This window comes from Papilio polytes, unplaced genomic scaffold, assembly GCF_000836215.1.
Source record: "Papilio polytes unplaced genomic scaffold, Ppol_1.0 DF821956.1, whole genome shotgun sequence".
Classification (NCBI taxonomy): Eukaryota; Metazoa; Arthropoda; class Insecta; order Lepidoptera; family Papilionidae; genus Papilio; species Papilio polytes.
In genome coordinates this window covers 230,559-254,581 of record NW_013527248.1, presented here as the reverse complement: position 1 = coordinate 254,581, position 24,023 = coordinate 230,559, and the positions used below count along the sequence as shown (strand labels likewise).

Sequence of the window (24,023 nt, the reverse complement as noted above, 5' to 3'; positions counted from 1 at the left end):
ATCTTACAACAAGGAGATAAAATCGTTTAATAAAGTCCAAATAAACCATGCATATTTAATTTGTAATTTGTACTGTTGACATTTTTACATAATAGATGGCGTTAATTTCAAATTTCGTATTAAAAGTATAAAATAAACTAAAACGAACTCTGTAATTAAAAATGAACTCTATTTCCTTGAACTTACGTTTGCATTTAAAGTTTTCATCTCGTAATGCGTCTATTCTTTTCCGGGCGAGTCGTTTAGGAGAGTCGCATTTCGCTCCAGAAGTTTCTATCGGGTTTTTACGAAGGTAAGCCGCGAGCCAACGAAGTGCGCAGTCACAGGTGAAGGGATTACGACCTAAATGCCTGGAAAATAAAGCTTCTTTTAGAAAAATGATTATACTTGTTATAGCTCGTGACGTCGCCCGCGTGAAATAAAAAATGCAAAATGTAAAAAAATGAGTAACATTGATTGATAACGTAGATTTTAAATAATGGAAGAATTTTTAAAATAGATTCCGTAGTTTTTGAGTTATTTCGATATATACAAAATTACAAATTACTCTTTATATTATAATCAAATATTTTGAAAATGAATAAAAACTATTAAAAAAACTGTAATTGTTTACCAATATTTCACTATTTGTTCACTAGATGGCGCTGTTCCTAAATTTTATTTTAAAATTCGATTTTGAGTTTTTTATCTATTTTAAATGGGAAAAAGATTCAAAATAACTTACAAAGTCTGTATTCCAGTTAGTGAATCAAATGTACCATTTGGTATTGAACGGATATTATTATCATACAGAGACCTGAAATAAATACATAGAATTCAATTATTTTCATAGAAAAATGCAGTTAAAGCGTCTTAATAATGTATACTTATTGCAATAGAGTAAAATTCGACTAATCAGTGTTGAGTACAAAATACAACCTCTTTGGCTGACAAGCAAGTATACAAAAGAGGTTGCATACAGACCACTAAGGCATTTATCGTTGGATAAAGAAAATATATAGAAAAAGATTAAGAAGGCAAGTGATCAAGATAGTTTTGAGTTTTTTTTTGTATATATTTGTGTAAATAAGTCTTTGAATAAAGATGTGTTAGTTTGATAAAAAGTGTTTTGTATTTTTGGCTGCCGCGTTGTCGTAAACATCAGACATATAACAAGCATCTGGCCAGTTAAAATTAAAGTAAAACCAGACTAAAATTACATCAAAAGTTACATTTCTAAATGAGTTATTTTTATTTAGTTAACTAGCTTTCGCTCGCGACTCCGTCCGCGTGGATTTAAAAAACAAAAGTGAGTAGCCTATGTGTTCTTCCACACTATTCTCTACGTATATGCCAAATTTCATTGAGATCCGTTCAGCAGTTTAGGCTACAAACTCTAACAAACATCCATCTAAACTTCGCATTTATAATATTAGTAAGATAGTAAGAAGTAAGATAAACTAACTTACAGTAGTTTCAAACTCTGAAGATCTCTAAAAGTATCTTTCCGTATGCACGAAATTTCATTTGAATTCAACAATCTGTAAACAAAAAAACATATACAAATATAAATTGACTACTTTTACTCTCAGACGAACTGCGCGGAATTAAAAAAAACAAATGCAAGTAGCCTATGTGTTGTTCCAGACTATGCTCTGAACCTGTGCCAAAATTCATAGAAATCCGTTCAACGTTTAGGCTACAAACTAACAAACATCCATTTAAACTTTCACATTTATAATATTAGTATGACTAACTTGACTCAGAGAGCGTCGGTGGCTCAGTGGTTTGAACACTTGACTTGTAATCTACAGGTCTTGGGTTCGAATCCTGTACCAATGTGATTTTAGATTTTTTGAATTTTCATATGTACATAATTTACCCGACGTTACGGTGAAGGAAAACATCGTGATGCACATATCGGCGAAGAAATTAAGATATGTGTGAAGTCAACCCGCAGTGCAGGTTGACTATGGCTTAGTCACTAACTTTGGGTAGGCTCCGAGCCCCTCGGTGGGGACGTATAGTGAGCTGGTAATGATGACTGACTTTACCTACGACTTCGTCGTTTAAAAAGTGAATATATTAAGCCATTTTGGAGATAAACATCCATTTAAACATATATCATAGATGCTGTTCTTATTTCGTTGCAGTCTTTAAAAAAACATTTTTTTTTAATATAGTAAATTAAAAAACTTACAACAGCTGCAAAGATGATAATCCGTGGAATATTCCCGCTGGTAAATCTTTTATTTTATTCCCATATAGTACTCTGGAAATAAATAACTATTATTTTTTTATCTATACTATTATAATAAAGCGTAAACACACACTTCTTTGTTACAAGATGTCAGCAATTACAGCATACTTTTAAATAACTATCTTTTATTAAAAAACCCTACACTTACGTCACGATATTAAACTTAGGGGGTAAAAATTTTGGATAAAAACCCTAATGTGGGAAAGAGACCATAAGTTGCTGCCAACATCAAGGAAGCAAGATTGCCAAGGTTTGACATTTGCAATTGATAATTTGACAAATGTAAACAAAAATATAAAATTTTCATAATTTCATGCGGATGAAGCCGCACGGGAACAGCTATTATAATATAAGGTGGTAAACGAGCAAGCGGCCTGAATCCACCGAAATGGAAGGCGACCGCTGCACAAACATCCGCAATTGCAGCGCTGCCTACCCTTCATTGACGGATGAGACGCACATAAAGAGGACATTTCCCTTTCCTATGCGTCTCCTCCACAGTCAAATCCACTTTTCCTTCCCATCTTTTCCTCTTAACAAAAGGGTGGCAAGGGAAAGGGACTTAAAGCCTCCGGCACCACACTCATCAGACGAAACGCGGAATTGCTTCCACTTCACGCCTTGTTTTTGTGGGGTTATTACTAAATAACAATATCAGAAGGTCAGAGTGGCCAATTTAATTTGTAAAATCTACAATATATTAGTTTGTTTTGTTTTATTCCAATAAAAATTAGGTTACCAATTACTGTTACCAGTAAATTACGCGAGAAATTATAAAATAATAAGAAACATAGCCTCGCTGATAACGTAGCTTTTTGCTGCAAGAATTTTTAAGTAGCCAAGTAGTTTTTGAGTTATTTCAATATATACAAAAATACAAATCTTTCCTCTTTATAATATTGGTATATATAGATCGTTAAAAGAAGACACTGCCTCCTGAAACACAGTTATTACTAGCTCAGGAGACGAGAGTCCCACGAACTGTACTAATCTGTTTTAGGTCAAAAAAGCATCTTTTTTATAAGTGTAAGTGTAGGGCTTTTATTAAAAAAGTATTATTCAAAAATATGCTGTAATGGACATACATAAAAAAGACAATTAAATCCTGGGCACACCTGTGACTATACTATCGCATTGTTGTGCGTGTCATTTGTTCCGCAGCCAACTGTTTAGTTACCTAACAATGTACCTCCATAAGTTTATAGGAATCAAAGCATCATCATCCACTTGCCCTTATCCCTTACGAGGGTCGGCACAGTATGTGCTGCTCCATACATCTCTATCAGCCGTATCTGAATACACTCCTTTCTTAAGCATATTCTCTTTCACACAATCCATACTTTCTTCGGTCTTCCTCTTCCTTTGTAGCCCACATTCATTCTTAACACTTTCTGGTTTATGTTCCATCGTCTCGTCGCATAACATGTCCATACCACGCTAACCTTTTGCTTCTCAATTTCTCCACCACTGGCGCTACTTTCAAACTTCCTCTAATGTACACATTCATAGGAATCAAAGCGAAAACAAATACAATATTCGTAAGATACGGGTTTCTCACGATTGAATTTTTTTAGCTCGTTTAGTGAAAATGAGGACAATAATAGTAGTGGCCGTATCAGGAGAAAAGTAGACCGATATGGCTTAATGTAACTTTTTTTTTCACACTACCGCACACTTCAGTCAGCCCGTGAACATGGCTCATGCAACTGTGCCGAAATATCGGGAACTAAAACAATCCAATCGTGGTAAGAAACCCTATCTTACCTATATTTGTAAAAACCACGACAGTTTAAAGTTATATAAAGCGAAAACAGTTATGCGATTGTTTAGTTTTTTGTGACTGAATGGTTACTGTTTGCCTTGAGGCATTTACATATTCACCAGGCTTGAGGAGACAGCGCATGGCGCTTAGCGTAAACCTCGTTTATGAGTAACTAGGCTCCCTCAGGAGCCTCGGCACGAGCCGTTACTTAGTTATTACCGGATTGGAAGGTCATCGAGCTCTTAGATCGCTCCATCAAGTGACTAGACACAAGGGCAATGCGATAGTCTAGTCAATGTTGACAGTTTTTATACTTACAAAGAGGTAAGTCTGGTAAGTCCATTGAAGGCGTCAGCTGCTATTTTGACAATCTTATTGTTTGAAAGGTCGATTCTAGCAACCACTTTGATGGCGACGAACGCGCCCGCGCCCACTTCTGTTATCTCGTTCTGTTCTAGACGACTGGAAGTAAAGAATTAAGTTATCCTGGGTTTAACTTACAGAATTTGTATAGTAACTTAATAGCTACGTTTGTGTGCGTCCCTAAAATCACAATGTCTTAACTGGAAAATATCAAATGCAACTTCGACTGCGTGAAATTAAAAAAAAAAATAAAATAAAAAAGTAGCCCGTGTTACTCAGCGATAACATATCTTTTTAATGATGAAAGAATTTTTGAATATCCCAGTAGTTTTTGAGTTATTTCAATACATATAAGAATCCAAAAATACAAATATTTCCCGCCGCCTTCACCCGCGACTTCGTCCGCGTGGAAATAGATGAATCAAAATCGAGAAGCCTATGTGTTCTTCCACACTATTCTCTACGTCTGTACCAAATTTTATCGAAATCCGTTTTATAGTTTAGGCTACAAACTGTAAACAAACATCCATCCATCTAAACGTTCGCATTTATAATATCAGTAAGATAGATTACAATTAAACTAGCTTTCGCCCGCGACTCCGTTCGCCTTGTATTAAAAAAATGCAAGTATCCTATGTGTTCCAGACTATCCCCTACATGTATGACAATAGGGATCCGTTCAGCAGTTCAGGTTAACTCTTACAAACATCCATACATTTCACCTTTATAATATTAGTAAGAAATAATGGGTTATCTCACATTTCAACAGTGCGATGCGGTATAGAGGCGGGCAATTCCGCAAGCAATTTCTCCCGACAGTCGAGAGTGCCCTCCGCCGTGCAGCGGCAAGGAGGCGGGCAACGAGGTTCCGCCGAACACTCGCTGGATGTCACTGCTATTGGTCCTGAAAACGTTATCTATATAAAGAAAACTAGCTCTTGCTCGCGACTTTGTCTGGGTCAAAAATATAGCCTATGTTACTCAGCGATAAATTACCTTTCTGACGGTGAAAGAATTTTTGAAATCGGCCCAGTAGTTTTTGACATATTTATTAACATATATGTTCAAGGAGTTTTTAAACGTTTTTAGAGTCAAGCCATTAGAAAAGAAAAAGAATTTAAATTATTTAAAATTAGAACACATTGTCGACGTCATCATTTTTTTCTAGTCTTTTTCTGTACATATTTTATCAATACACATGTCTCCGTTAAAAATAGTTTTATTTTTAAATCTTTTACGATATACAATATACAAAATACAAATCTTCCCTCTTTATAATATTAAGTATAGTAGTTTCTCGCGACTTCGTCCACGTTAAATTAAAAATAATATAGCCTATGTTACTCAGCGATAACATAGCTTTTTGTTGATGAAAGAATTATTGAATATCCCAGTAGTTTTTGAGTTATTTCAATACATACAAAAAACTTTGCTCTTTATTATATTAGTATACATACAAATTATAGAAATATAGATAAAAATACGGTTCATCTTACATCACAAATAAATGCGGTATAAAGTTTAACTTAGGAATAAACTGAGTCATCGACATCACCAGCTCACTATACGTCCCCACCGAGGGGCTCGGAGCCTACCCTAAGTTAGTGACTAGGCCATAGTCAACCTGCACTGCGGGTTGACTTCACACATATCTTTGAATTTCTTTGCCGATATGTGCATCACGATGTTTTCCTTCACCGTAAGAACGTCGGGTAAATTATGTACATATGAAAATTCGAAAAATCTAAAATCACATTGGTACAGGATTCGAACCCAAGACCTGTAGATTACAAGTCAAGTGTTCAAACCACTGAGCCACCGACGCTCTTACGAATAAACTGAGTATAAGTAAATATTAGTACAAATTTCTCACTCAGTTTATTCCTAAGTTAAACTTTATACCGCGTTTATTTGTAAGGCTGTATGTCTTACCATTGCATATGAGATCGCTGTCTTCTAAATCAGTGAGCAGAGCCCCTCTGAGAGTGGCTGGAGCTTGGCATCTAGAAGTAAATTTCTTGATGATTCCTAAGAGCTCATATGGAGGTGAACACTCGATTTTTAATTGTGCAAAAAAACGCGAAACAATCGATTGTTTATTCATTTATTTATTTATTTTCATACTTGCTACTCCACGATCTGTGCCATAATAGGTACGACTGCATCTGTTTAAACAGAAGAATATCGTACAGAGTCCCCACAAGAGCTCATCCCAGAAATGTTTCAAAACTTTTTTCAACAAACTGGTCTCGAACTAATGCGGGCTTGCGGTCACCAATTAACCGAATTTTCAATTCTTATAATACTAATTTTAATGATATACATGTTACTTAAAATAACCTTAAAATAGAGATTATTAAAACTTTGAATTATTAATAATATTAATATATCATTAAGTACCACTCGAATGTATAGCCTATATATAGATTTATTTTATTATTATAGTTACTACGTGGTAAAGTTGTGGATGGCACATCTACTCAACACTTTTAAATTGTACTGTATATTTTTTTTTCTTGTCCTATTGTTCTTTTACCCCAATAAATAAAAAAATAATAATTAGTCAAAGGTTTGCGCTCTAAATGGAAATTCGAACAACCTACCATATACAGTATGGTAGCTTTTTAACTATTTTGATGTATTCTGTATTCTTGAAGGTTATTTAGTCTGTGCTATAATTTTTTTTTATATAACATAAGGTGGCAAACGAGCAAGCGGCCACCTGAATCCGCCAAAATGGCGAAGCGACCGCTGCCCATAGACATCCGCAATTGCAGATGCGTTGCCTACCCTTATACGACGGAGGAGAAGACGCACATTAAGAGGATACTTTCCCTTCCTATGCATCTCCTCCACCGTCAAATCCACTTCCCCTTCCCATCTTCCTATAAGAAAAGGGTGGTAAAGAGAAAGGGACTTAAATTAGGCCTCCGGCACCACACTCATCAGACGAAACACGGAATTGCTTCCATTTGACGCCTGTCTTCTGTGTGGTTGTGGTATTACACCGGGCGTGCCGGCCCTGTAGTGCTAAGATGTTAAAGCGGGCACAATACCATTTGTCATAATTTGAAATAACGCTATAACTTTGTAATTGTGATCCAACACATTATTTAAATATTTATGTCATGATTTTATAATGTCAAAATATGTTGCATTAGCTCGACGACACGACGGCCATATTGGTAAGGTTATTCTGTGCAAATTGGAAGAAAACATAAGAGGTAAAGAAAACTATAATTTATTGAAGGATAACATGGTTGTCACGCCCATAAGTAGAACATCGGTAACCTCTTTAACTTTAAAAAAATAATATGTTCCCTTCCCATCAGAGCGCAAAACCTCTACAACATAGACCCTTGATAACTTAAAACCTCTATAACTTAAAGTATTTTGTGTTTTCATTGGACTTAAACTTATCGAGGTTCTACTATGTTCACTTAGGGCAGTGGAGTTTTGACTGAAACCTATTCACTAATTTAGGACAGCCTCAGTTGTCTTAAATCAATACGTAGAACAGATAAGACCTAGCCACCTTTCCCTACCACATACCTGGCTCCAACACCGACGAATGCCGACGCTCGTAATGCGACCAGCAGTCTTGCGACGCGACAGTCGCACACGACTGGATTGTCGGTCAAACGCAGCGTGTGAAGTCGCGCGACCGACGCTGGTTCCAGTGACAGATATGTCAAATTGTTGTTGTTTAGTGTACTGGAAAGAATGTAAAAGAACCAATTAAATACAGTCGGAAAAACCTTGTGGTGTCCCATCTTAAAAGTTTGTGTTTGATTTTGAATATGGTGTACGGAAAATCGCAAAACAATAACGTAGGACGCAGCTTTTGAATGTCTGTACGAATGTTCTAATATCTCCTCAATGCTAGTTTTAGATAATACCATCGTAACAACATAATTCTTCGATACTTGCAATATCAATTCCCGCCAGAATTGGCACGCTTATCTATTCTATTATAACAAAGCGTAAACACACAGTTCTTTGTTGCCTAAGATGTCAGCAATTACAGCATATTTTTGAATTAATCTTTTCTTAATAAAAAGCCCTACATTTACGTCATGCTTTAGGCTATATATTTTCACGCCATTAAATTTAGGGGGTAAATATTTTGGATAAAAACCCTAATGTGGGAAAGAGACCGTAAGTTTCTGCCAACATCAGGAAAGAAAGGTTGCTAAGGTTTTTCATGTCATGTCATTTTGACATTTGTTATCGATAATTAGACAAATGTAAACAATGAAATAAAATTTTCATAATTTCATGCGGATGAAGCCGCACGGGGACAGCTAGTCTTTAATACCTCAGGATAAGAATACAAATCAAATGACATCTTAGTCATCTGTTCAGTCGTTTACGAGAAAGGTAATAGTGGAATTACCAAAAATTCTGAGACAGTTGGATAAAGTGTCACTCAAATTTTCAATACAACTTACAGCACTTCCAAACTCTTCATATGCTCCAACGCTTTATCGTCAATACACTTGAGGTGGTTTCCGTCTAGATGTAGACTCTTGAGTGACGTCAGACCTCGGAAGGTTCTTCGGCTGATCGCTGTTAGTTCATTCCTGCTCAAGTCCCTGAAAGGTAAGCAATTATAATTCGTGAAATTGTTCATCATTCCATCTTCTTAGGTGTTTGGGTAGGATCCTTTTGATTTAAGATTGAAACTATAAAACAGTTGAAATTCATTTAAATAGACTCCTGTCAAAATTTAATAGCAAAAGTTCTTTTGGAAGATAATCAAATGTAATTGCTATTTTGTTGACAAAAAGTTCTTTTACCGCATTCATTTTTTTTAGTAATATGTGATACGTCTACACTTCCCTTAGCGATAATTGACTGCAGTTAATTGTGGTTTATATTTTTGTGTACCAGGGTAGCAGGGGCTTGTGGATTGGACATAAATCCAAAGTCCGTTGCTCCTAATAGTACAGTTTCGCACGCGATATCGCTGTTATTAAATTGCAATGAGTACCGCTTGGGTGTTCATACGAAACATTAGTATAGACTCTCCGTTGAAATCGTAATTTTAGACCGATTTTTACGTTCGTATCAAGTAAAATTCACGGTTACAAATGCATTTCTGCTTCTAGTACTCTATATTTTTTATAGTATTCTTTTTTTCTTCTGTTTTCTTTGACATTAAAGAGACAGGTATACAAGTGTCATGGAAATGGAAGTCTATTGTAAGAAACGCATATCGAAGTCACATCCATACTAAACTAACGTATAACTAGGGCTGTCCAAAATTGTTCGCTATCCGTTTCACTTGAATAATTAATACCGCTTCACAAATTGGGCGCCGACTCTGTTCCATGGATGTGGGAAAATTTTGCATTTATTGGATGCGGTAATATCGCGAAATTAAACGTTTATATTTAAATAGGTAGAATGATGTATTTAATATTATTTTCTTTATTATCTACATCTACATATGACAGTCAGTTAACACGTAATGTTTTAAATTTCGTAATATAGTTTTTTTTTTATAGTAAAAGGGGGCAAACGAGCGGCGTGTACACCTAGGTGGTCAACGACGCCCATGGACATCCGCACCACCAGAGGAACCACAGATGCGTTGCCGGCCTGTGAGGAAATGATAGACTCGCTTCTTGAAGGACCCTAAGTCGTATTGGTTTGGAAATACCGCCGAGGACAGACCGTTCCACAACGCGGCTGTGCGGGGCAGAAAGTTCCGCGAAAACCGCACTGTTGTGGAATGCCAGCCATCGAGATTGTGAGGATGGTACCTGGTTACAGGTGGTTTTTAATATTGTTATTTACTTTTGTAACATTTGGATAAAATCTGAACTTTTCAAACTATTTTTAGATAACCTTTTTACAGAGACACAAACATTTTATCTATTAATTATTAGTACACGATTAATACCGTATCCATTTAAGAAACCTTTTTGGGTGTAGTATTTGTCCAATAAACGGCATTACAATGTCGGACTTTGTAATTAATATTTAACAAGTTGTAGAGGGGCGCCGCATTGGCCTATCGATCTTATAGCTGAAGGACGCGGAAGTTAACCGTGAGTTTAAACTGCTAACGTGTAACTTAACTCTAGTTGTGTCAGTGAAAACCAACGATAACATTGTGAGTATAGTTATAGACTTTACAGGTGAATTACAAAAGCAAATTCTAAAGTTAAGTGTATGTTGACAGCCCTGGCATATATTTTTTATGTATTCAAATAACTCAAAAACTACAAGGCCGTTTCTAAAAATTCTTTCACCGTTAGAAAGATAATTTATCTGTGCGTAACATAGGCTTTAATTTTTATTTTCACGCGGACGAAGTTGCCAGCAACAGCTATATATAAATTTGATCAGTGATACGTCTAGAAAAGTTCTCGTACTCTTTTATAGTATACTAGACTTCCATGTCCAAACCACTACTTAAAGTGGGTTGTGTGATTGTCGATTGTTTCGCAGTCTTCAACTGTTTAGTTGCATAACTAAAAATCGAGGAGGGTTCACCTCCATAAGCTCATAGGAATCAAAGCGAGACTAAAAAGTTGTGATATTATATAGTCCAAGGTGCGCGTACTTAGAGTCCTTCAAGAGGCGTATCTCAAAGGCAAGGCATCTGCAGTTTTGGTTTTGCGTATCCATAAGCATCGATGACTTCGGTGTTATAAAAAATACCTTAAAAGAACCATTTCATAGTTTCAGAAGTACTAAGACTATGTCCGCCATTTGTAATACTTTCCCGCGCTTTCCGTCAAGATGGCGGCCGTACAATGCCGTCTAATGGCGTCATCGATATCACTTCAATACTAGAGCACAGACTGCATAGAACAATGAGGCGTTTCAGAATTCTTTTACGAAAAACTGGAATACTGGCTGATTTTTCACTCGAAAATGCCTTGGAAAGAAAGTTTCTTCTAGATATATAAGGAAATGGACTATCGAGGACGTTTATTTCATATACATTTGGTGAAATTTCATTTGGAGCTAACAAGTCGAAAACTTGCCACAGTAACATATGTACATATGTGCTATCGCATATCAATTCGAGACTAGATGGGAAGTAAATTTAATTCTTTGACTGTACCACTTTTTATTTTTATAAAATATAGCAAAACCTAGTTTTACTCCGATAAATGTAAAGTAAGCCCGCTGTTAGGAACCAAATTAAAATATATGGTTCCTAAGACCGGGCGCTCACCTTTGACTAAAGTATCGCACAACTGTTGTGCGATTGTCGATTGTTTCGCAGTTCAACTATTTAGTTGCACAACTAAAAATCGAGTATTGTGCCTCCTATGCCATTAAAAGGAATCAAAGTGTGACTAAACAGTTATGCGATAGTTCTGAGCACGCGTCTAAAGTTCAAATATTGATTTTGTTCGTTAAATACATGGTAATTCGACTGACACATTTCCCGACTATCACTGGCTCGTATTATAATTAATTTAAGTAATTATCTGTGCACGGAAGCGACGCCATCTTGTCGGCGGGTAATGGCGGACTGTTAATTACATGGCGTTATTGATATTAATTGCTTTTAGGTCACCGTACTGGCAATGATTATTGAAAAAAAAATTATAAGGAAGTTAATTATAGATTTATTTAGCCCGAAAAAATAATTACTGTGTAACTAAAAAAAGTAAACGATTTGTAGTTTTTATTTGAAACTAACTGTTGCCAGCGACTTCGTCCACGTAACAAAGTAGCAATCGGTTCAGCCGTTTCGAAGATTACCCGGAACAAACGCGGCTTGCGTACAGACAGACAAAAAGAAGTCATCGATGAAAATACATCATCTTCCCGAAATCTGGAATTTTTCTGATATCACAGACACTACAATTTTAATATAGCTGTGTATTTATTAGAAAACTCGTAAATTCCAATCATCATCTCATGATATTTGTTAGTAACCATCGTTTTATCACAATTTCTAACAAAATCTATTATTCGCAGACGAAGACGCCGTAAACAATTAGTCAATAAATGTTCAGTACATAAAGTGAAAGAATCGTAAAATGGTTTTACGTTACAACACCGCAGGAGGGTAATTACCATTAAATGCCACAATAAAACCGAACAGTAAAATCCTAATAACACTTAAGGCTTTATTTATATAAAACTAGCTGTTTCTGTGAGACTTCATCCGCATGAAATTATGAAAATTATCAATTGCAAATGTCAAAATAACATGACAACCTTGCTTCCTTGATGTTGGCAGCAACTTATGGTCTCTTTCCCACATCAGGGTTTTTACCCAAAATATTTACCCCCTAAGTTTAATGGCGTTAAAGTTCATAGCCTAAAGCGAAGAAAAAATTCAAAAATATGCTGTAATTGCTGACATCTTAGGCAACAAAGAAGTGTGTGTTTACGCTTTATTATAATAGTATAGATAACAAATATTATTCAATTTCGGAATACATAAAATCCATTATTTTCTAGAAGTAACAATCAACAGACGATATCTCAAAATCAATTCTATCAAGCAATTCGGCTGCAGTACAAACGTACATACAAGCACATAAACACACGAATTAAAAATATAGATATATACGACGTAAAAGAATATTTCACAAAGCTCTTTATTGAAATATATCCGCAATTTTCTTAACAATTTCCCAAGGAATTCGAAAGCATCAATTAGACTGGAGAGTCTTTCGACACGTCCGCTCCGGATGACGAACAGACATCGAGTGCGCGGCGCCGGAAACATTGCTGTCTTAGAGAGCGGAAGTCGTTGCGGATAATGAGCTTTAGACTCGAGTCAAATTATTGTTTTGGTTCTACGATAAAAGACGAGGATGTACTTACAATGGATTTAATTTTGTGTTACATTTTTAGAGTAACATTTAAATGATCTTGTATTATTGTAGTGAAAATAAAGAAGACTAGGCGCTTAGCATTAGATTAACTACCTATTAGGGAATATAAATAACTGCAAATTAAAAGTACGCGCACCAGTTGACTAAAATATCTCATATTTGTTTTATTCGCGCTTTAATTCCTATGAGCTTATGGAGGTGGCTCCGAAACAATCGACAATCGTACAACAGTTGTGCGACAGTTTATTTTCTGAAATGACAAGCTTTCCATTGCTACGTATTTTCCGCTTCAAAAACAAGCTGCGGTAGCATTTTATAATGCCAAGAAATAATATTATCTTCCGCTAGAGACCGCTGGTGTCCCTAATCCGTTTTAAATTGACATTTCAAGTAAAGACGCCATTCCGGGGAATTGCGCTAGATACTGACTTTCCCGCCAATAAGTGTTACCAGTGCAATGACATTCTGTGATAATAAATTGGAATAGATTAAATTAGAAATTAGTAAAAAAATAGATTAAAATATTAGTTGTAACGTAACTTTCTTTGTGTGTTTTCATTTAGTTGAAAATGTTACTTTTATGAATGAAAAACAAGAGATTATAAATAAACATATTATACTCTATTTGAGTTATGTATAGCAATGCCATTAGTTAACATTACACTGGCGACACTTAGCAGCGATTTGTCTAAAACTTTATTAAGCCTCTCAGTTGGAAGCAGTTTGTTTTTATGTCGCAAAGAACACAGGAAAGCTTTCTGCAGCGGAGTTGTAGCTTTCCTTTTTACCATCAACTCCAAATGTGTTCGCGCCTTTTTGTCTAGCTAGCAATGGAAGCCATTTTGTTACGCTCAAGGGCCATTTTGTTTTAAGTAATTTCATTCTTTTCAATTTGATTTGGAAGCGTAATATTTTAGTAAGTGCAATTCTGTTTTACAGAGTACCTGCAAGTAGATAATAGTGATGTAGCAGTATTGCGACATTATTAAAATTGCTATTTATTTCTTGCAGTTAATATAAAAATGAAATACAACTTCTACAGTTACGTTAAAGTAAATAAATACATTGTCAAATTACGTAATGTACAACAGATACTGTAAACTAAACTATCGTTTACCATATAAAAACATTGCTTTCAAATTCAAGACACACGTGTGTTAACCTATTTGAATACAATATAAAGTGGTACTTAAAGAAATTGGGACATAATATATTCAAATTACATACACCCGAAGAATATTAACTACAAAACGGTCGCTTTAATTTTATAGTTACAGTATTGATCGAAATAGTACGTAAAGGCGTTTCTTAACCATTATATTTGACGTTTTTAATGCAAATAGTTAGGTCGAAATTGTTATAGCAACATACCTAATAGCGTCCCCAGCCGAATCCTATTTGTATGGGCTTATTTGAAGTAATTTACATCTATTTTCCATTTCTAGAAGGTACATTGATATTAGTTTTCGCCCGCGCCTAGTGTTCTTTTAGACTATCCTCTGTATCCCTACCAAATTTTATCGAAATTCTTTCAGCCGTTTAGGCTACACACTATAACAAACATCCATCCATCCATCTCAACTTTCGCATTTATAATAATAGTATGATTATACCTTTTAATCTCACTTAAAAGAGCAAAGAAAGCAAAATGTTAAATGTAACTGATAGTGGAACGGCAAAGATATTAAATACAGCCTTTCCGGTTTTTCTCGAACGTGTAAAGTGCGTAAAAAATTGAATAGGTCTGTAAAGGACTTCGTTTCCTGGAGAATGGCGTCCTGAGGGACACGTAACTTGAATATTGCGAGAGAATTATTCATAAAGAGCAGTTCCCCGAGGAGGCGAGCTCGGACGCGAAACTGTGTATCATTGGAGAAGGGCATTTTATTTTCAAGACGAGGATATAGGGTTGACAAAAATGTGAAATCGATTAGGATTTTCGTAGTTTTATTGTCCTGTCGTATTGAGACCTAAAATCCATAGACTAATGCTAAGATTAAATGACTACGCAATTTTATCGTTAGTCCGATCGATAGGAAGTAGTTTTAGAGGATTCTGATATTTGTTATGCAGTTATACGTTAATATATATTGAATACTAGTTTAAGCCCGCTACTATATCTGCGAGGAATTAAACAACAAAAATAAGAAGCCTTTTAGACTATGTTCTACATGTTGTGTATACCCTCGTTTCTTAAACTTTTTATTCTTGTTTGTATAGTGTATTTAAATTTAATCCGTTTGGCGTTGTTTATATAAACTTGCAAATGTCAACCCTAGCGTTTGGCAGCGCTGTCTCGCATTTTGCTTGCATTTTTCAGTGTCCCCTTGGCTTGTTAGAATACAAGAAGTTTGCGAGAAATTTAAGTAACTTTGTACAGTGTAAAATATTGACGCGTCTCTTGCATTCTTTATGTAAATATCATTTTACTGCATTAATAAATAAACTAGTAAACCATAACTTAGTTAACAAACAAAACGTCTTTATTTGGTCTAAATCGTAAATCTTAAGGAGATATTTTATTATTATATTAAAATAGTAGACTTACTTGAAGGAATGTATTTAACTTTATTATTTCACACGCCTGGCATTTTTAAGTTGCAATTATGCTACGCCACGTCTCCATGGAGGTTTGCTCCAACCTCTATAGTAGGAGCTGCCATCTTGTCGGTTGCGCGCATTTATTATTTAACAAGAGGTTTTCTCTTGCGATACAATTAAAAAGTTTGTACGTAAGAAAATGTTTAAAACCTCACATTAATTATGCAATTAAAAAACCCTAGTTTTCGAATTTAAACCAAAAACAGTGGACATCTTAGCATATTTATAAACGGAAAAAATCACATTTCCTTTCTGTTAAAACAATGAAACCTTTTAAGAACGTTTATTAGCGTGCCCTGTTTACAAAAGGGGATCAGTAGGCACCATTAACCCCACCTTTGTACTTCGCAGTTTTGTCGAGTAATGCCGCGGGCGAAGTCTAGTGCACTGAAGCCTCCAAAGATGCCTGCCTTTGAGAGTAAGTCGGGCGTGCTCCCGCAGCGGTGGTACAAGACGAATACACTATACGCCAAAAGTAATGGGACTAACATGATTTTTTTAAAAAAAGTAGCATCTGACAATTTTGCTTTGTCTTTTCAACGTTGTAAGTTGAATTGTCTTGAATTATTTGTATGGGCATGGCTTCCTTTTAAAACCAAACGTGGAGTATAATTTGACTTTTAGATTATTTGATTATTTATCAATGAATTTCAACATTTGCAAGCAAAAATACCTTTATCTATACTTCTATACTAATATAATAAAGCGTAAACACAAACTACTTCGTGGCGTAGGATGTCTGCAATCATAACATATTTTTAAATAATTCTTTCTTTAATAAAAAGCTCTATATACAACTCGTTTTAGGTTATATATTTTCACGCTAGTAAACTTAGGGGGTAAATAAATTTGAAAAGAACCTTCATTTGGGAACGAGACCATAAACTACAAGCCAACATTAAGGAAGCAAGATTGTTATTGTAACGATAATTTTGACATTTGAAATTTAGAATTTGACAAATGTAAACAATAAAATAAAGTTTTTATAATTCCATGCGGATGAAGCCGTATGCGAAGCTAGTCATACTAATATTATAAATGCGAAAAATAGATAGATGGATAGATATTTGTTAGAGTTTGTAGCCTAAACGGCTGAACGGATTTCGAAGAAATTTAGTACAGATGTAGAGGATAGTCTGGAAGAACACATAGGCTACTCACATTTTTTTTAATTCTACGTAGACGGAGTTACGGGCGAAAGCTAGTAAACAATAATCTTTTGTATAATAAGTAAATCGCATATTATAGCCGTTAAAATGATTTCAATAACCAAGTGTGAACTCAGAGGTCATACCAATAAAATAAATAAAGAAATCTTCCAAGTGAATCGAGGTGGATAATTTTTTTGTCCCCTAGTGTACACTCCTAGGATATAAGTCGTTGAATTCGCTCATGCGTCTTACCGCTTTCCCGCGACACTAATGTGGGAATTTTTTTGTGAGAAAAAAGAGAATTATAAAGCTGCCAACACTTGCGCCGCCATTTTGGATTTAGCGATAAAGAGGCGGGAATTATCGACTGCGAGTTTATTGCTGGCGACTTCGTACGCGTGAAAATAAAAAATAAAGCCTATGTTACTCACTGATCACGTAGCTTTATATTGGTGAAAGAATTTTCTAAATCGGTCCAGTAGTTTTTGAGATATTTCAATACATACAAAAATACAAATGTTTCCTCTTTATAATATTAGTAGTATAAATTTACAATATTCTACAAATCTATTACAAATACATTTTTACACTTCTCGCGTTTCTTTTGTTTTTTACTGAATCTTTTTATTAATCAAATAGGCAAAAGTCTTGGTAGCCAGTATGCCATCTCTTTCTACACTTCTTGTTAGCCAAAGAGGTTAAATTTTGCACTGATTTTCGTTCACAATATGCTTAAGGTAATAAAAATTTAAAACTGTATTGGAGAATCCTACCAAATATTCTTGTAAAGTATTCGTTGGCCCTTTAGTTTTACGTAATATTGTCCGTCTGTCCGTGTCGCTGTTCACATGAACATATATCATGAGCTGTCAACGCATAGGTGCCATCTACCGGCGATATTCGGCGGTACAGTTCCTTAGTGATGGGAATCAATTGTATCGATAACATTTCTTCATTGAGTTTTATCGATAAAATAGAATACTGTTTATTAAATTCAATTTAATTCATCGCTTACTTTTTTTTATTACAATTATATCTGTATGTGTTCAGTTTTATGTATTTTTGGTTTCATTAGATTGTTTCTCAGCCAATTTAATGGTTTAGTTGCACACATAAATATCGAGTAGTGTGAGCACCTTCATCAAAGCACAAAAAAAATCAAAGCGCAACTAAACACTTATGCGATAGTTTAGTTAAAATGTGGGCACGCTCTAAGGTATAAAGACCACTCAATATAACATCACCCAGTTAATAGCGCAGCAATGGTGCAAACGGATTATATCATAAAAGAACTCTGAACAAAAATCCAATCTTCGGAACGTGTGTTCACATAATATCGCCACTTAAAAGCAGGAAGTCTAACAAAACGTATTAAAATTTTATCGACAATAAATAAAACAGACTAAGCCCCGCACTGGTCGTTCACGCACGCACGTATTGTGGCCCAGTTGATTCCATTGAGTTCGGTATCCGGTGTTACGTACATATTACGATTCGTTAAGATGTACTTGAAGAAAATACTGCGTAGTTACGTGGAAGGAAGTTGCTTCCGGGGACATTGTACGAGATACTAACATCATTTTTACATTGGTAGAGCCCGCTTTAACATCTTCGCACGAATGGGCCGGCTCGCCCGGTGTAATACCAAGACCACACAGAAGACAGGCGTGAAGTGGAAGAAATTCCGCGTTTCGTCTATGAGTGTGGTGCCGGCCCAACTTTAGTCCCTTTTCCCCGGCCTTTTTCTTATAAGAAAAGGATGGCAAGGGAACGTGGATTTGACGGTGCAGGAGACGCATAGGAAGGGGAAATCTCCTCTTTATGTGCGTCTCTTCCTCCGTCGATTAAGGGTATACAACGCATCTGCAATTGCGGATGTCTATGGACAGCGGTTGCTTCGCCAGTTTGGCGGATTCAGGTGGCCGCTCGCTCGGTTACCACCTTATGTTATAAAAAAAATATTAGACCACTGCTTATCAAAGACATTTCATAATTAAAAACAGATGTAGGTACAATTTTTATATTAGTTTCCACTTAGGCAGTCCCCTAGCAACCAATTAATTAGTCCGAGTGCAATAGTAAATAAATCGAAATGGCAGTCAATTAGATTTTATTTAAATTTTTTGGCTTCCAGTTTTGTTTTTTAAAAATTAAGGAAATGTATTTTAAAATTGGCTCGTCTTGTAGATGTACTACAAGTAAAAGTGGATGATTTTAATTTATACTATTATAATAAAGCGTAAACACACACTTTGTTGCCTAAGATGTCAGCAATTACACCATATTTTTGAATAATTCTTTTTGTAATAAAAAGCCCTACACTTACGTCACGCTTTAGGCTATATATTTTCACGTTGTTAAACTTAGGGGTATATATTTTGGATAAAAATCTAATGAGGGAAAAAGACCATAAGTTGTTGCCAAGGAAGCAAGTTTGCCATGGTTTGACATCATGTCATGTCATTTTGACATATGCAATTGATAATTTGACAAATGTGATCAATAAAATGATTTTTTTTAATTTCATGCGGATGAAGTCGCACGGTTACAGCTAGTCTGTAATAAATTACTTAACTAAACATAGATTAAACAAACAGGAAGTTAAGTTAACTTGTAATAAAATAAATTAATAGTTAGTTGAACTTATCGACATTAAGTTCATGAGCTTTGAAGTTAAATTACGCGTAATTATAGTTTACATTTATTTAATTAAAACGTAAACTTTTATAGTTGTTGATTTTAAATTGAAAATTTATGTTACATTTTCCAAATATCTATACTATAATAAAGCGTAAACACACACTTCTTTGTTACCTAAGATGTCAGCAATTACAGCATATTTTTGAATAATTCTCTTTTCCATAAAAGCCCTACACTTACGTCACGCTTTAAGCTATACATTTTCACGTCATTAAACTTAGGAGGTAATATTTTGGATAAAAACCCTAATGTGGGAAAGAGACCATAAGTTGCTGCCAACATCAAGGAAGCAAAATTAGCAAGGTTTGTCATGTCGTGTCATTTTGACATTTGCTATTGATAATTTGATAAATGTAAATTTTCATATTTTCACGCGGATGTATCCGCACGGGAACAGCTAGTAAAAAATAAATGCTTTTAAAAATCATTTTCCAGCATTATTCAAATAACATATAAAACATTACAATGGTTATTATATTTTCATAACAAATTTTCAATCCCATTTCCCACAAAGAGTGGGATAAAAAAATCATAACCTCTAAATTACCATTTTTACAAGGACCAAGGATGTTGAGACAATCTAGCGTTACATAGTGTTGCCACACATAAAGCTGTTGGTCAATGTTGCCCGGATGAATTATTAGCATATGAATTACCTTGCACCATGGAAAGCCCGATAAATAGGGAGAAATGGCCTCTAAGAGACGAAGGACTTGTTAGATTCCTCGTAAATATCAATGTGGATAAAAATTAAATCAGAATGACAACATAGAATTTAACAATCAAAATATCAACACACATAATTTCGCATTATCATATTAAAGAAATTAAATAAAGCATAATACTAGTAATATTACCTAATTTATTTATATTTTTATCGATAAACGTATTCCGAACTATTGACATCACTAGTCTTGACAGCTGTCAAAAACGTTAGAAATTTTTTATCTGTATAAAACTCTTTGTTTTTTAATTTTTATCCACAGGATTCGGAACGAGTTTTTTTTTAGTTTCGGGCGACAGTTCACTTGTCAGCCGTAAGGAATAGTTTGGAGGTAGAACCCGCTGCGGCTTTAGAAGCAGTCTGTGGGGTCGGGGTAGAGACAAGCGCCAGGGTAATGACGTAAGCACCAGGTACCAGCACTGGGGAGCTATCGAATTACATAACCTCACTTTACACATAATTGTTTTTTAATCTGTATTATGAACTATACATTCTTTGTTTTTTTCATTCCAATTTCAAATTAAGAAAAGATTAACAGAAAATTGGCGGCAAATCTAATTTGATAATGTACTTTGACATTTTCGTTTTTTTAAATCAGAAAGCACAGACTAAATATTGTTGAGTTCTTAAGATTCTATTTCATATTTAAACGTATTTCAACACCTATAATTATTTATTTTTATAATAACTTTTAGAATATGGTACAGACTATATAATTCGATGGCATCTGTGGATAGTTATTTTAGTGTTGCCATAACCAAAACGAAATAGCTTGGCTAGCTAGTATATTAAAATGGAAGGAATATAAAACTCAAGCCACAGTACAGGGTACACCAGAAGGGAAAGGGCAAGGTGCGGACCCAGAATTCAAACTCACAAACGCTGCAGGTGTTTCTGTCTCAAGAAAATGCCGTCGGCTAACTGACCTATTCTGTTATTGTTCAGTTTCCTGAAATTTAACATAAGATAAAAAGAAAACAATCATTTTGAAACGATAAAAATTTTGAGGTTAGAATTTGTCTTATACTTCCGTAAACAGTAAAACAAATCTTAATAACATTACTTATTGAATTGTTTAAATAGATTCTTAAAAATATAACTGAATTATTATTTAAAAGTGTTTAGTTATAGAAACATTACCTCTATACCTAAATATCCAAATTATATTTATATTGTTACGTACAAAATGCCAATTAGTTCTAAGATATACTAAAGTAACTAATATGCAAAAAGCCCATACTCACAATCTTTCCAGTGAAACCAACGCTAAGAATGCATCTCTTTCGATTGTGTGAATTTGGTTTTCAGATAACTGCCTGTAAAATATAAAACACTATTAAAAATATAATAAAGAAAGCAACTACTTTTTTTAAAATTCAAAATGGCTGCCATAAACAAGAATTTCAATCAGCGATAAATTAAATAAATCGATAAAAATAAATATAACCACCTATAATGAAATTAAATTTATTTTGTAATTTATATTGTTGCAGTATATTATTCTATACATTTATTGTATTTTCCTATATCCATAAATAAATAGGCTATAAAACGCGGTATTTTGTGCCGATTTGAATTCCGCCATCTTGGCGCTGTCGGTCGCTACTGGTGACGGCGAGAATTAGAACTATTATTACAATTGTAAACGCATTATTTTCATTAAGCAAAACGCGTGCAATAATACTGTTTATCTAAATTTTTTTAATAATCCATAGTTATTTTACTTACAAAATCTTCAGTTCGTTCAGATTCTGAAAGTCGCTTTGGAAGATGATTGTCAAATTGTTGCCTTGCAGGTCTCTGAAACAAGAAAAAACAGATGTAGGCAGACTGTCCTCGAGTGAAGAAAATAGCCGAATATTGGAAATTCGTTTCCGCGCCGTTTACAATCTGACGTCAATTTTGAATTTGAAGTTTTAGAGTACTTTGACTAAACAATTGCATAAATGCTGTGTATCGATTGTTTCGACAATTCAACCGTTTAGTTGCACAACTGACGAGTAGTGTACCTCCATATATCATAGGAATCAAAGCGACTAAACAGTTGTGCGATAGTTTAGTCATGCATAAATTATTCCAGATTCTTCTAATATTTAACTTATTAAAACTAAGTTAATCATTAATTTAATAATCTTGCAATTGTAAGTTGTAGGGAAAAGTGCTTTTGCAAGTTACAAGGCACGCCGCAACTTACCGTCTCTAAGTGACACTTAGTGAGCTAAGTTAATGTTGAGTGGTTTCGTTTGTAGGCTTTATTGAATTACTAGAAGTAATAGGAAGTCTAATAATGTTATATTTTCATATTTCTATTAAGTTTTCTATATTATTTACTTGTAAAAATATTATACGAAGTTTTTTTCTTTGTTTCGTGCCGCAATCTTTATTATTTACTAGCTGTTCCCGTGCGGCTTTATCCGCATGTAATCATGAAAATTTTATTTTATTCTTTACATTTGTGAAATTATTAATGGCAAATGTCAAAATGACATGACATGATGTCAAATCATGGCAAACTTGCTTCCTTGATGTTGGCAGCAACTTATGGTCTCTTTCCCACATTAGGGATTTTATCCAAAATATTTACCCTTGAGTTTAACGGCATGAAAATATATAGCCTAAAGCGTGACGTTAGTGTAGGGCTTTTTATTAAAAAAAGGATTATTCAAAAATATGCTATAATTGCTGACATCTTGCAACAAAGAAGTGTGTGTTTACGCTTTATTATAATAGTACAGATAAGCTTAAAATAACATTACGTATTTTTTAATATAGTTGTATTTTATTCTTTCGTATTAAAATTGGCATAACATAAAAGTTACCCCTAGTAGAGCTTTCCTACAAATTACCCAAGTAAGTTACGGTATGCCTGCTTAAGTGTCACTTAGCGTCGCTAAGTGGTACTCGAGCTCGGGTGAGTTAACTTAGAACTTGAAAAGGCTCTACTTGCGACCTATTTCCTTTGATAAGTTCTTTACTATATAAATTACTGTCGTGCCCTGGTTTTGCTTGCGTAATTCTTACTGAAATAAATGCCAATGTTTAGAGTAAACTGCTGAAAGGATTTCGATGAAATTTGGCAATATGTAGAGGATATTCTGGAAGAACACATACGCTACTTTTTATCCCGGAAATAGTAACGGTTCCCGTGGGATATATTTTTTCATTTTCACTCGATAACTCCGCAACATGTCTTGTTGGGATTTTGGATTCACCCTTGAAATATGTCAGATTCCCGTGGTATAAATAGGTTTTTGTTTTCCGTATGGTTTTCGATACAGTGCAGACGAAGACGCGGGTAATTGTATGTATTACATATGTCAATACTGGGAATAACATAAACATTCACATTACACAATAATCGGCATATAAAAAACCTTCTTTTAATCTTTACGAGCAGGCTTCAACGGATCTTAAGACGTAAAGTTTTTATTACCCTGTCAAGGGAAAAAATAAAGATATAACAAAGTTATAGACAAGGCAACAAAATAAAAATAACGAGAAACACTACGTTATGTTCACTGGATGTCGGATAATCGACTACATTGGAAAACAGTTATCGCATAAAAAAATTTCTCTTTTATATTTTGAAGTTTGAAAGTAGCCCCAGTGGTAGAGAAGGTAAGGAGTAAAAGGTTAGCATGGGGGCATGTTATGAGGAGGGATG

General features: G+C 34.7%; 1 protein-coding gene across 3 annotated transcripts in view; it reads right to left on the bottom strand.

The window, feature by feature from the left end:
• LOC106107612 (protein slit) overlaps window positions 1-24,023 on the bottom strand; it is a 114,602-nt gene that overhangs the window by 21,892 nt on the left and 68,687 nt on the right. For 2 of the 3 annotated variants that reach the window (XM_013288518.1, XM_013288519.1), the window contains exons 3-14: window positions 22,088-22,159; window positions 21,604-21,675; window positions 21,237-21,308; window positions 8,816-8,959; window positions 7,917-8,078; window positions 6,297-6,367; window positions 5,124-5,268; window positions 4,320-4,463; window positions 2,180-2,251; window positions 1,449-1,520; window positions 725-796; window positions 187-350 (exon numbers count right to left, since the gene is read on the bottom strand). In XM_013288518.1, coding sequence (XP_013143972.1) covers window positions 187-350; window positions 725-796; window positions 1,449-1,520; window positions 2,180-2,251; window positions 4,320-4,463; window positions 5,124-5,268; window positions 6,297-6,367; window positions 7,917-8,078; window positions 8,816-8,959; window positions 21,237-21,308; window positions 21,604-21,675; window positions 22,088-22,159 — 1,262 coding nt within the window. The remainder of the gene's footprint in view (window positions 1-186; window positions 351-724; window positions 797-1,448; window positions 1,521-2,179; window positions 2,252-4,319; window positions 4,464-5,123; window positions 5,269-6,296; window positions 6,368-7,916; window positions 8,079-8,815; window positions 8,960-21,236; window positions 21,309-21,603; window positions 21,676-22,087; window positions 22,160-24,023) is intronic. The other variant, XM_013288520.1, reaches the window with a different exon arrangement.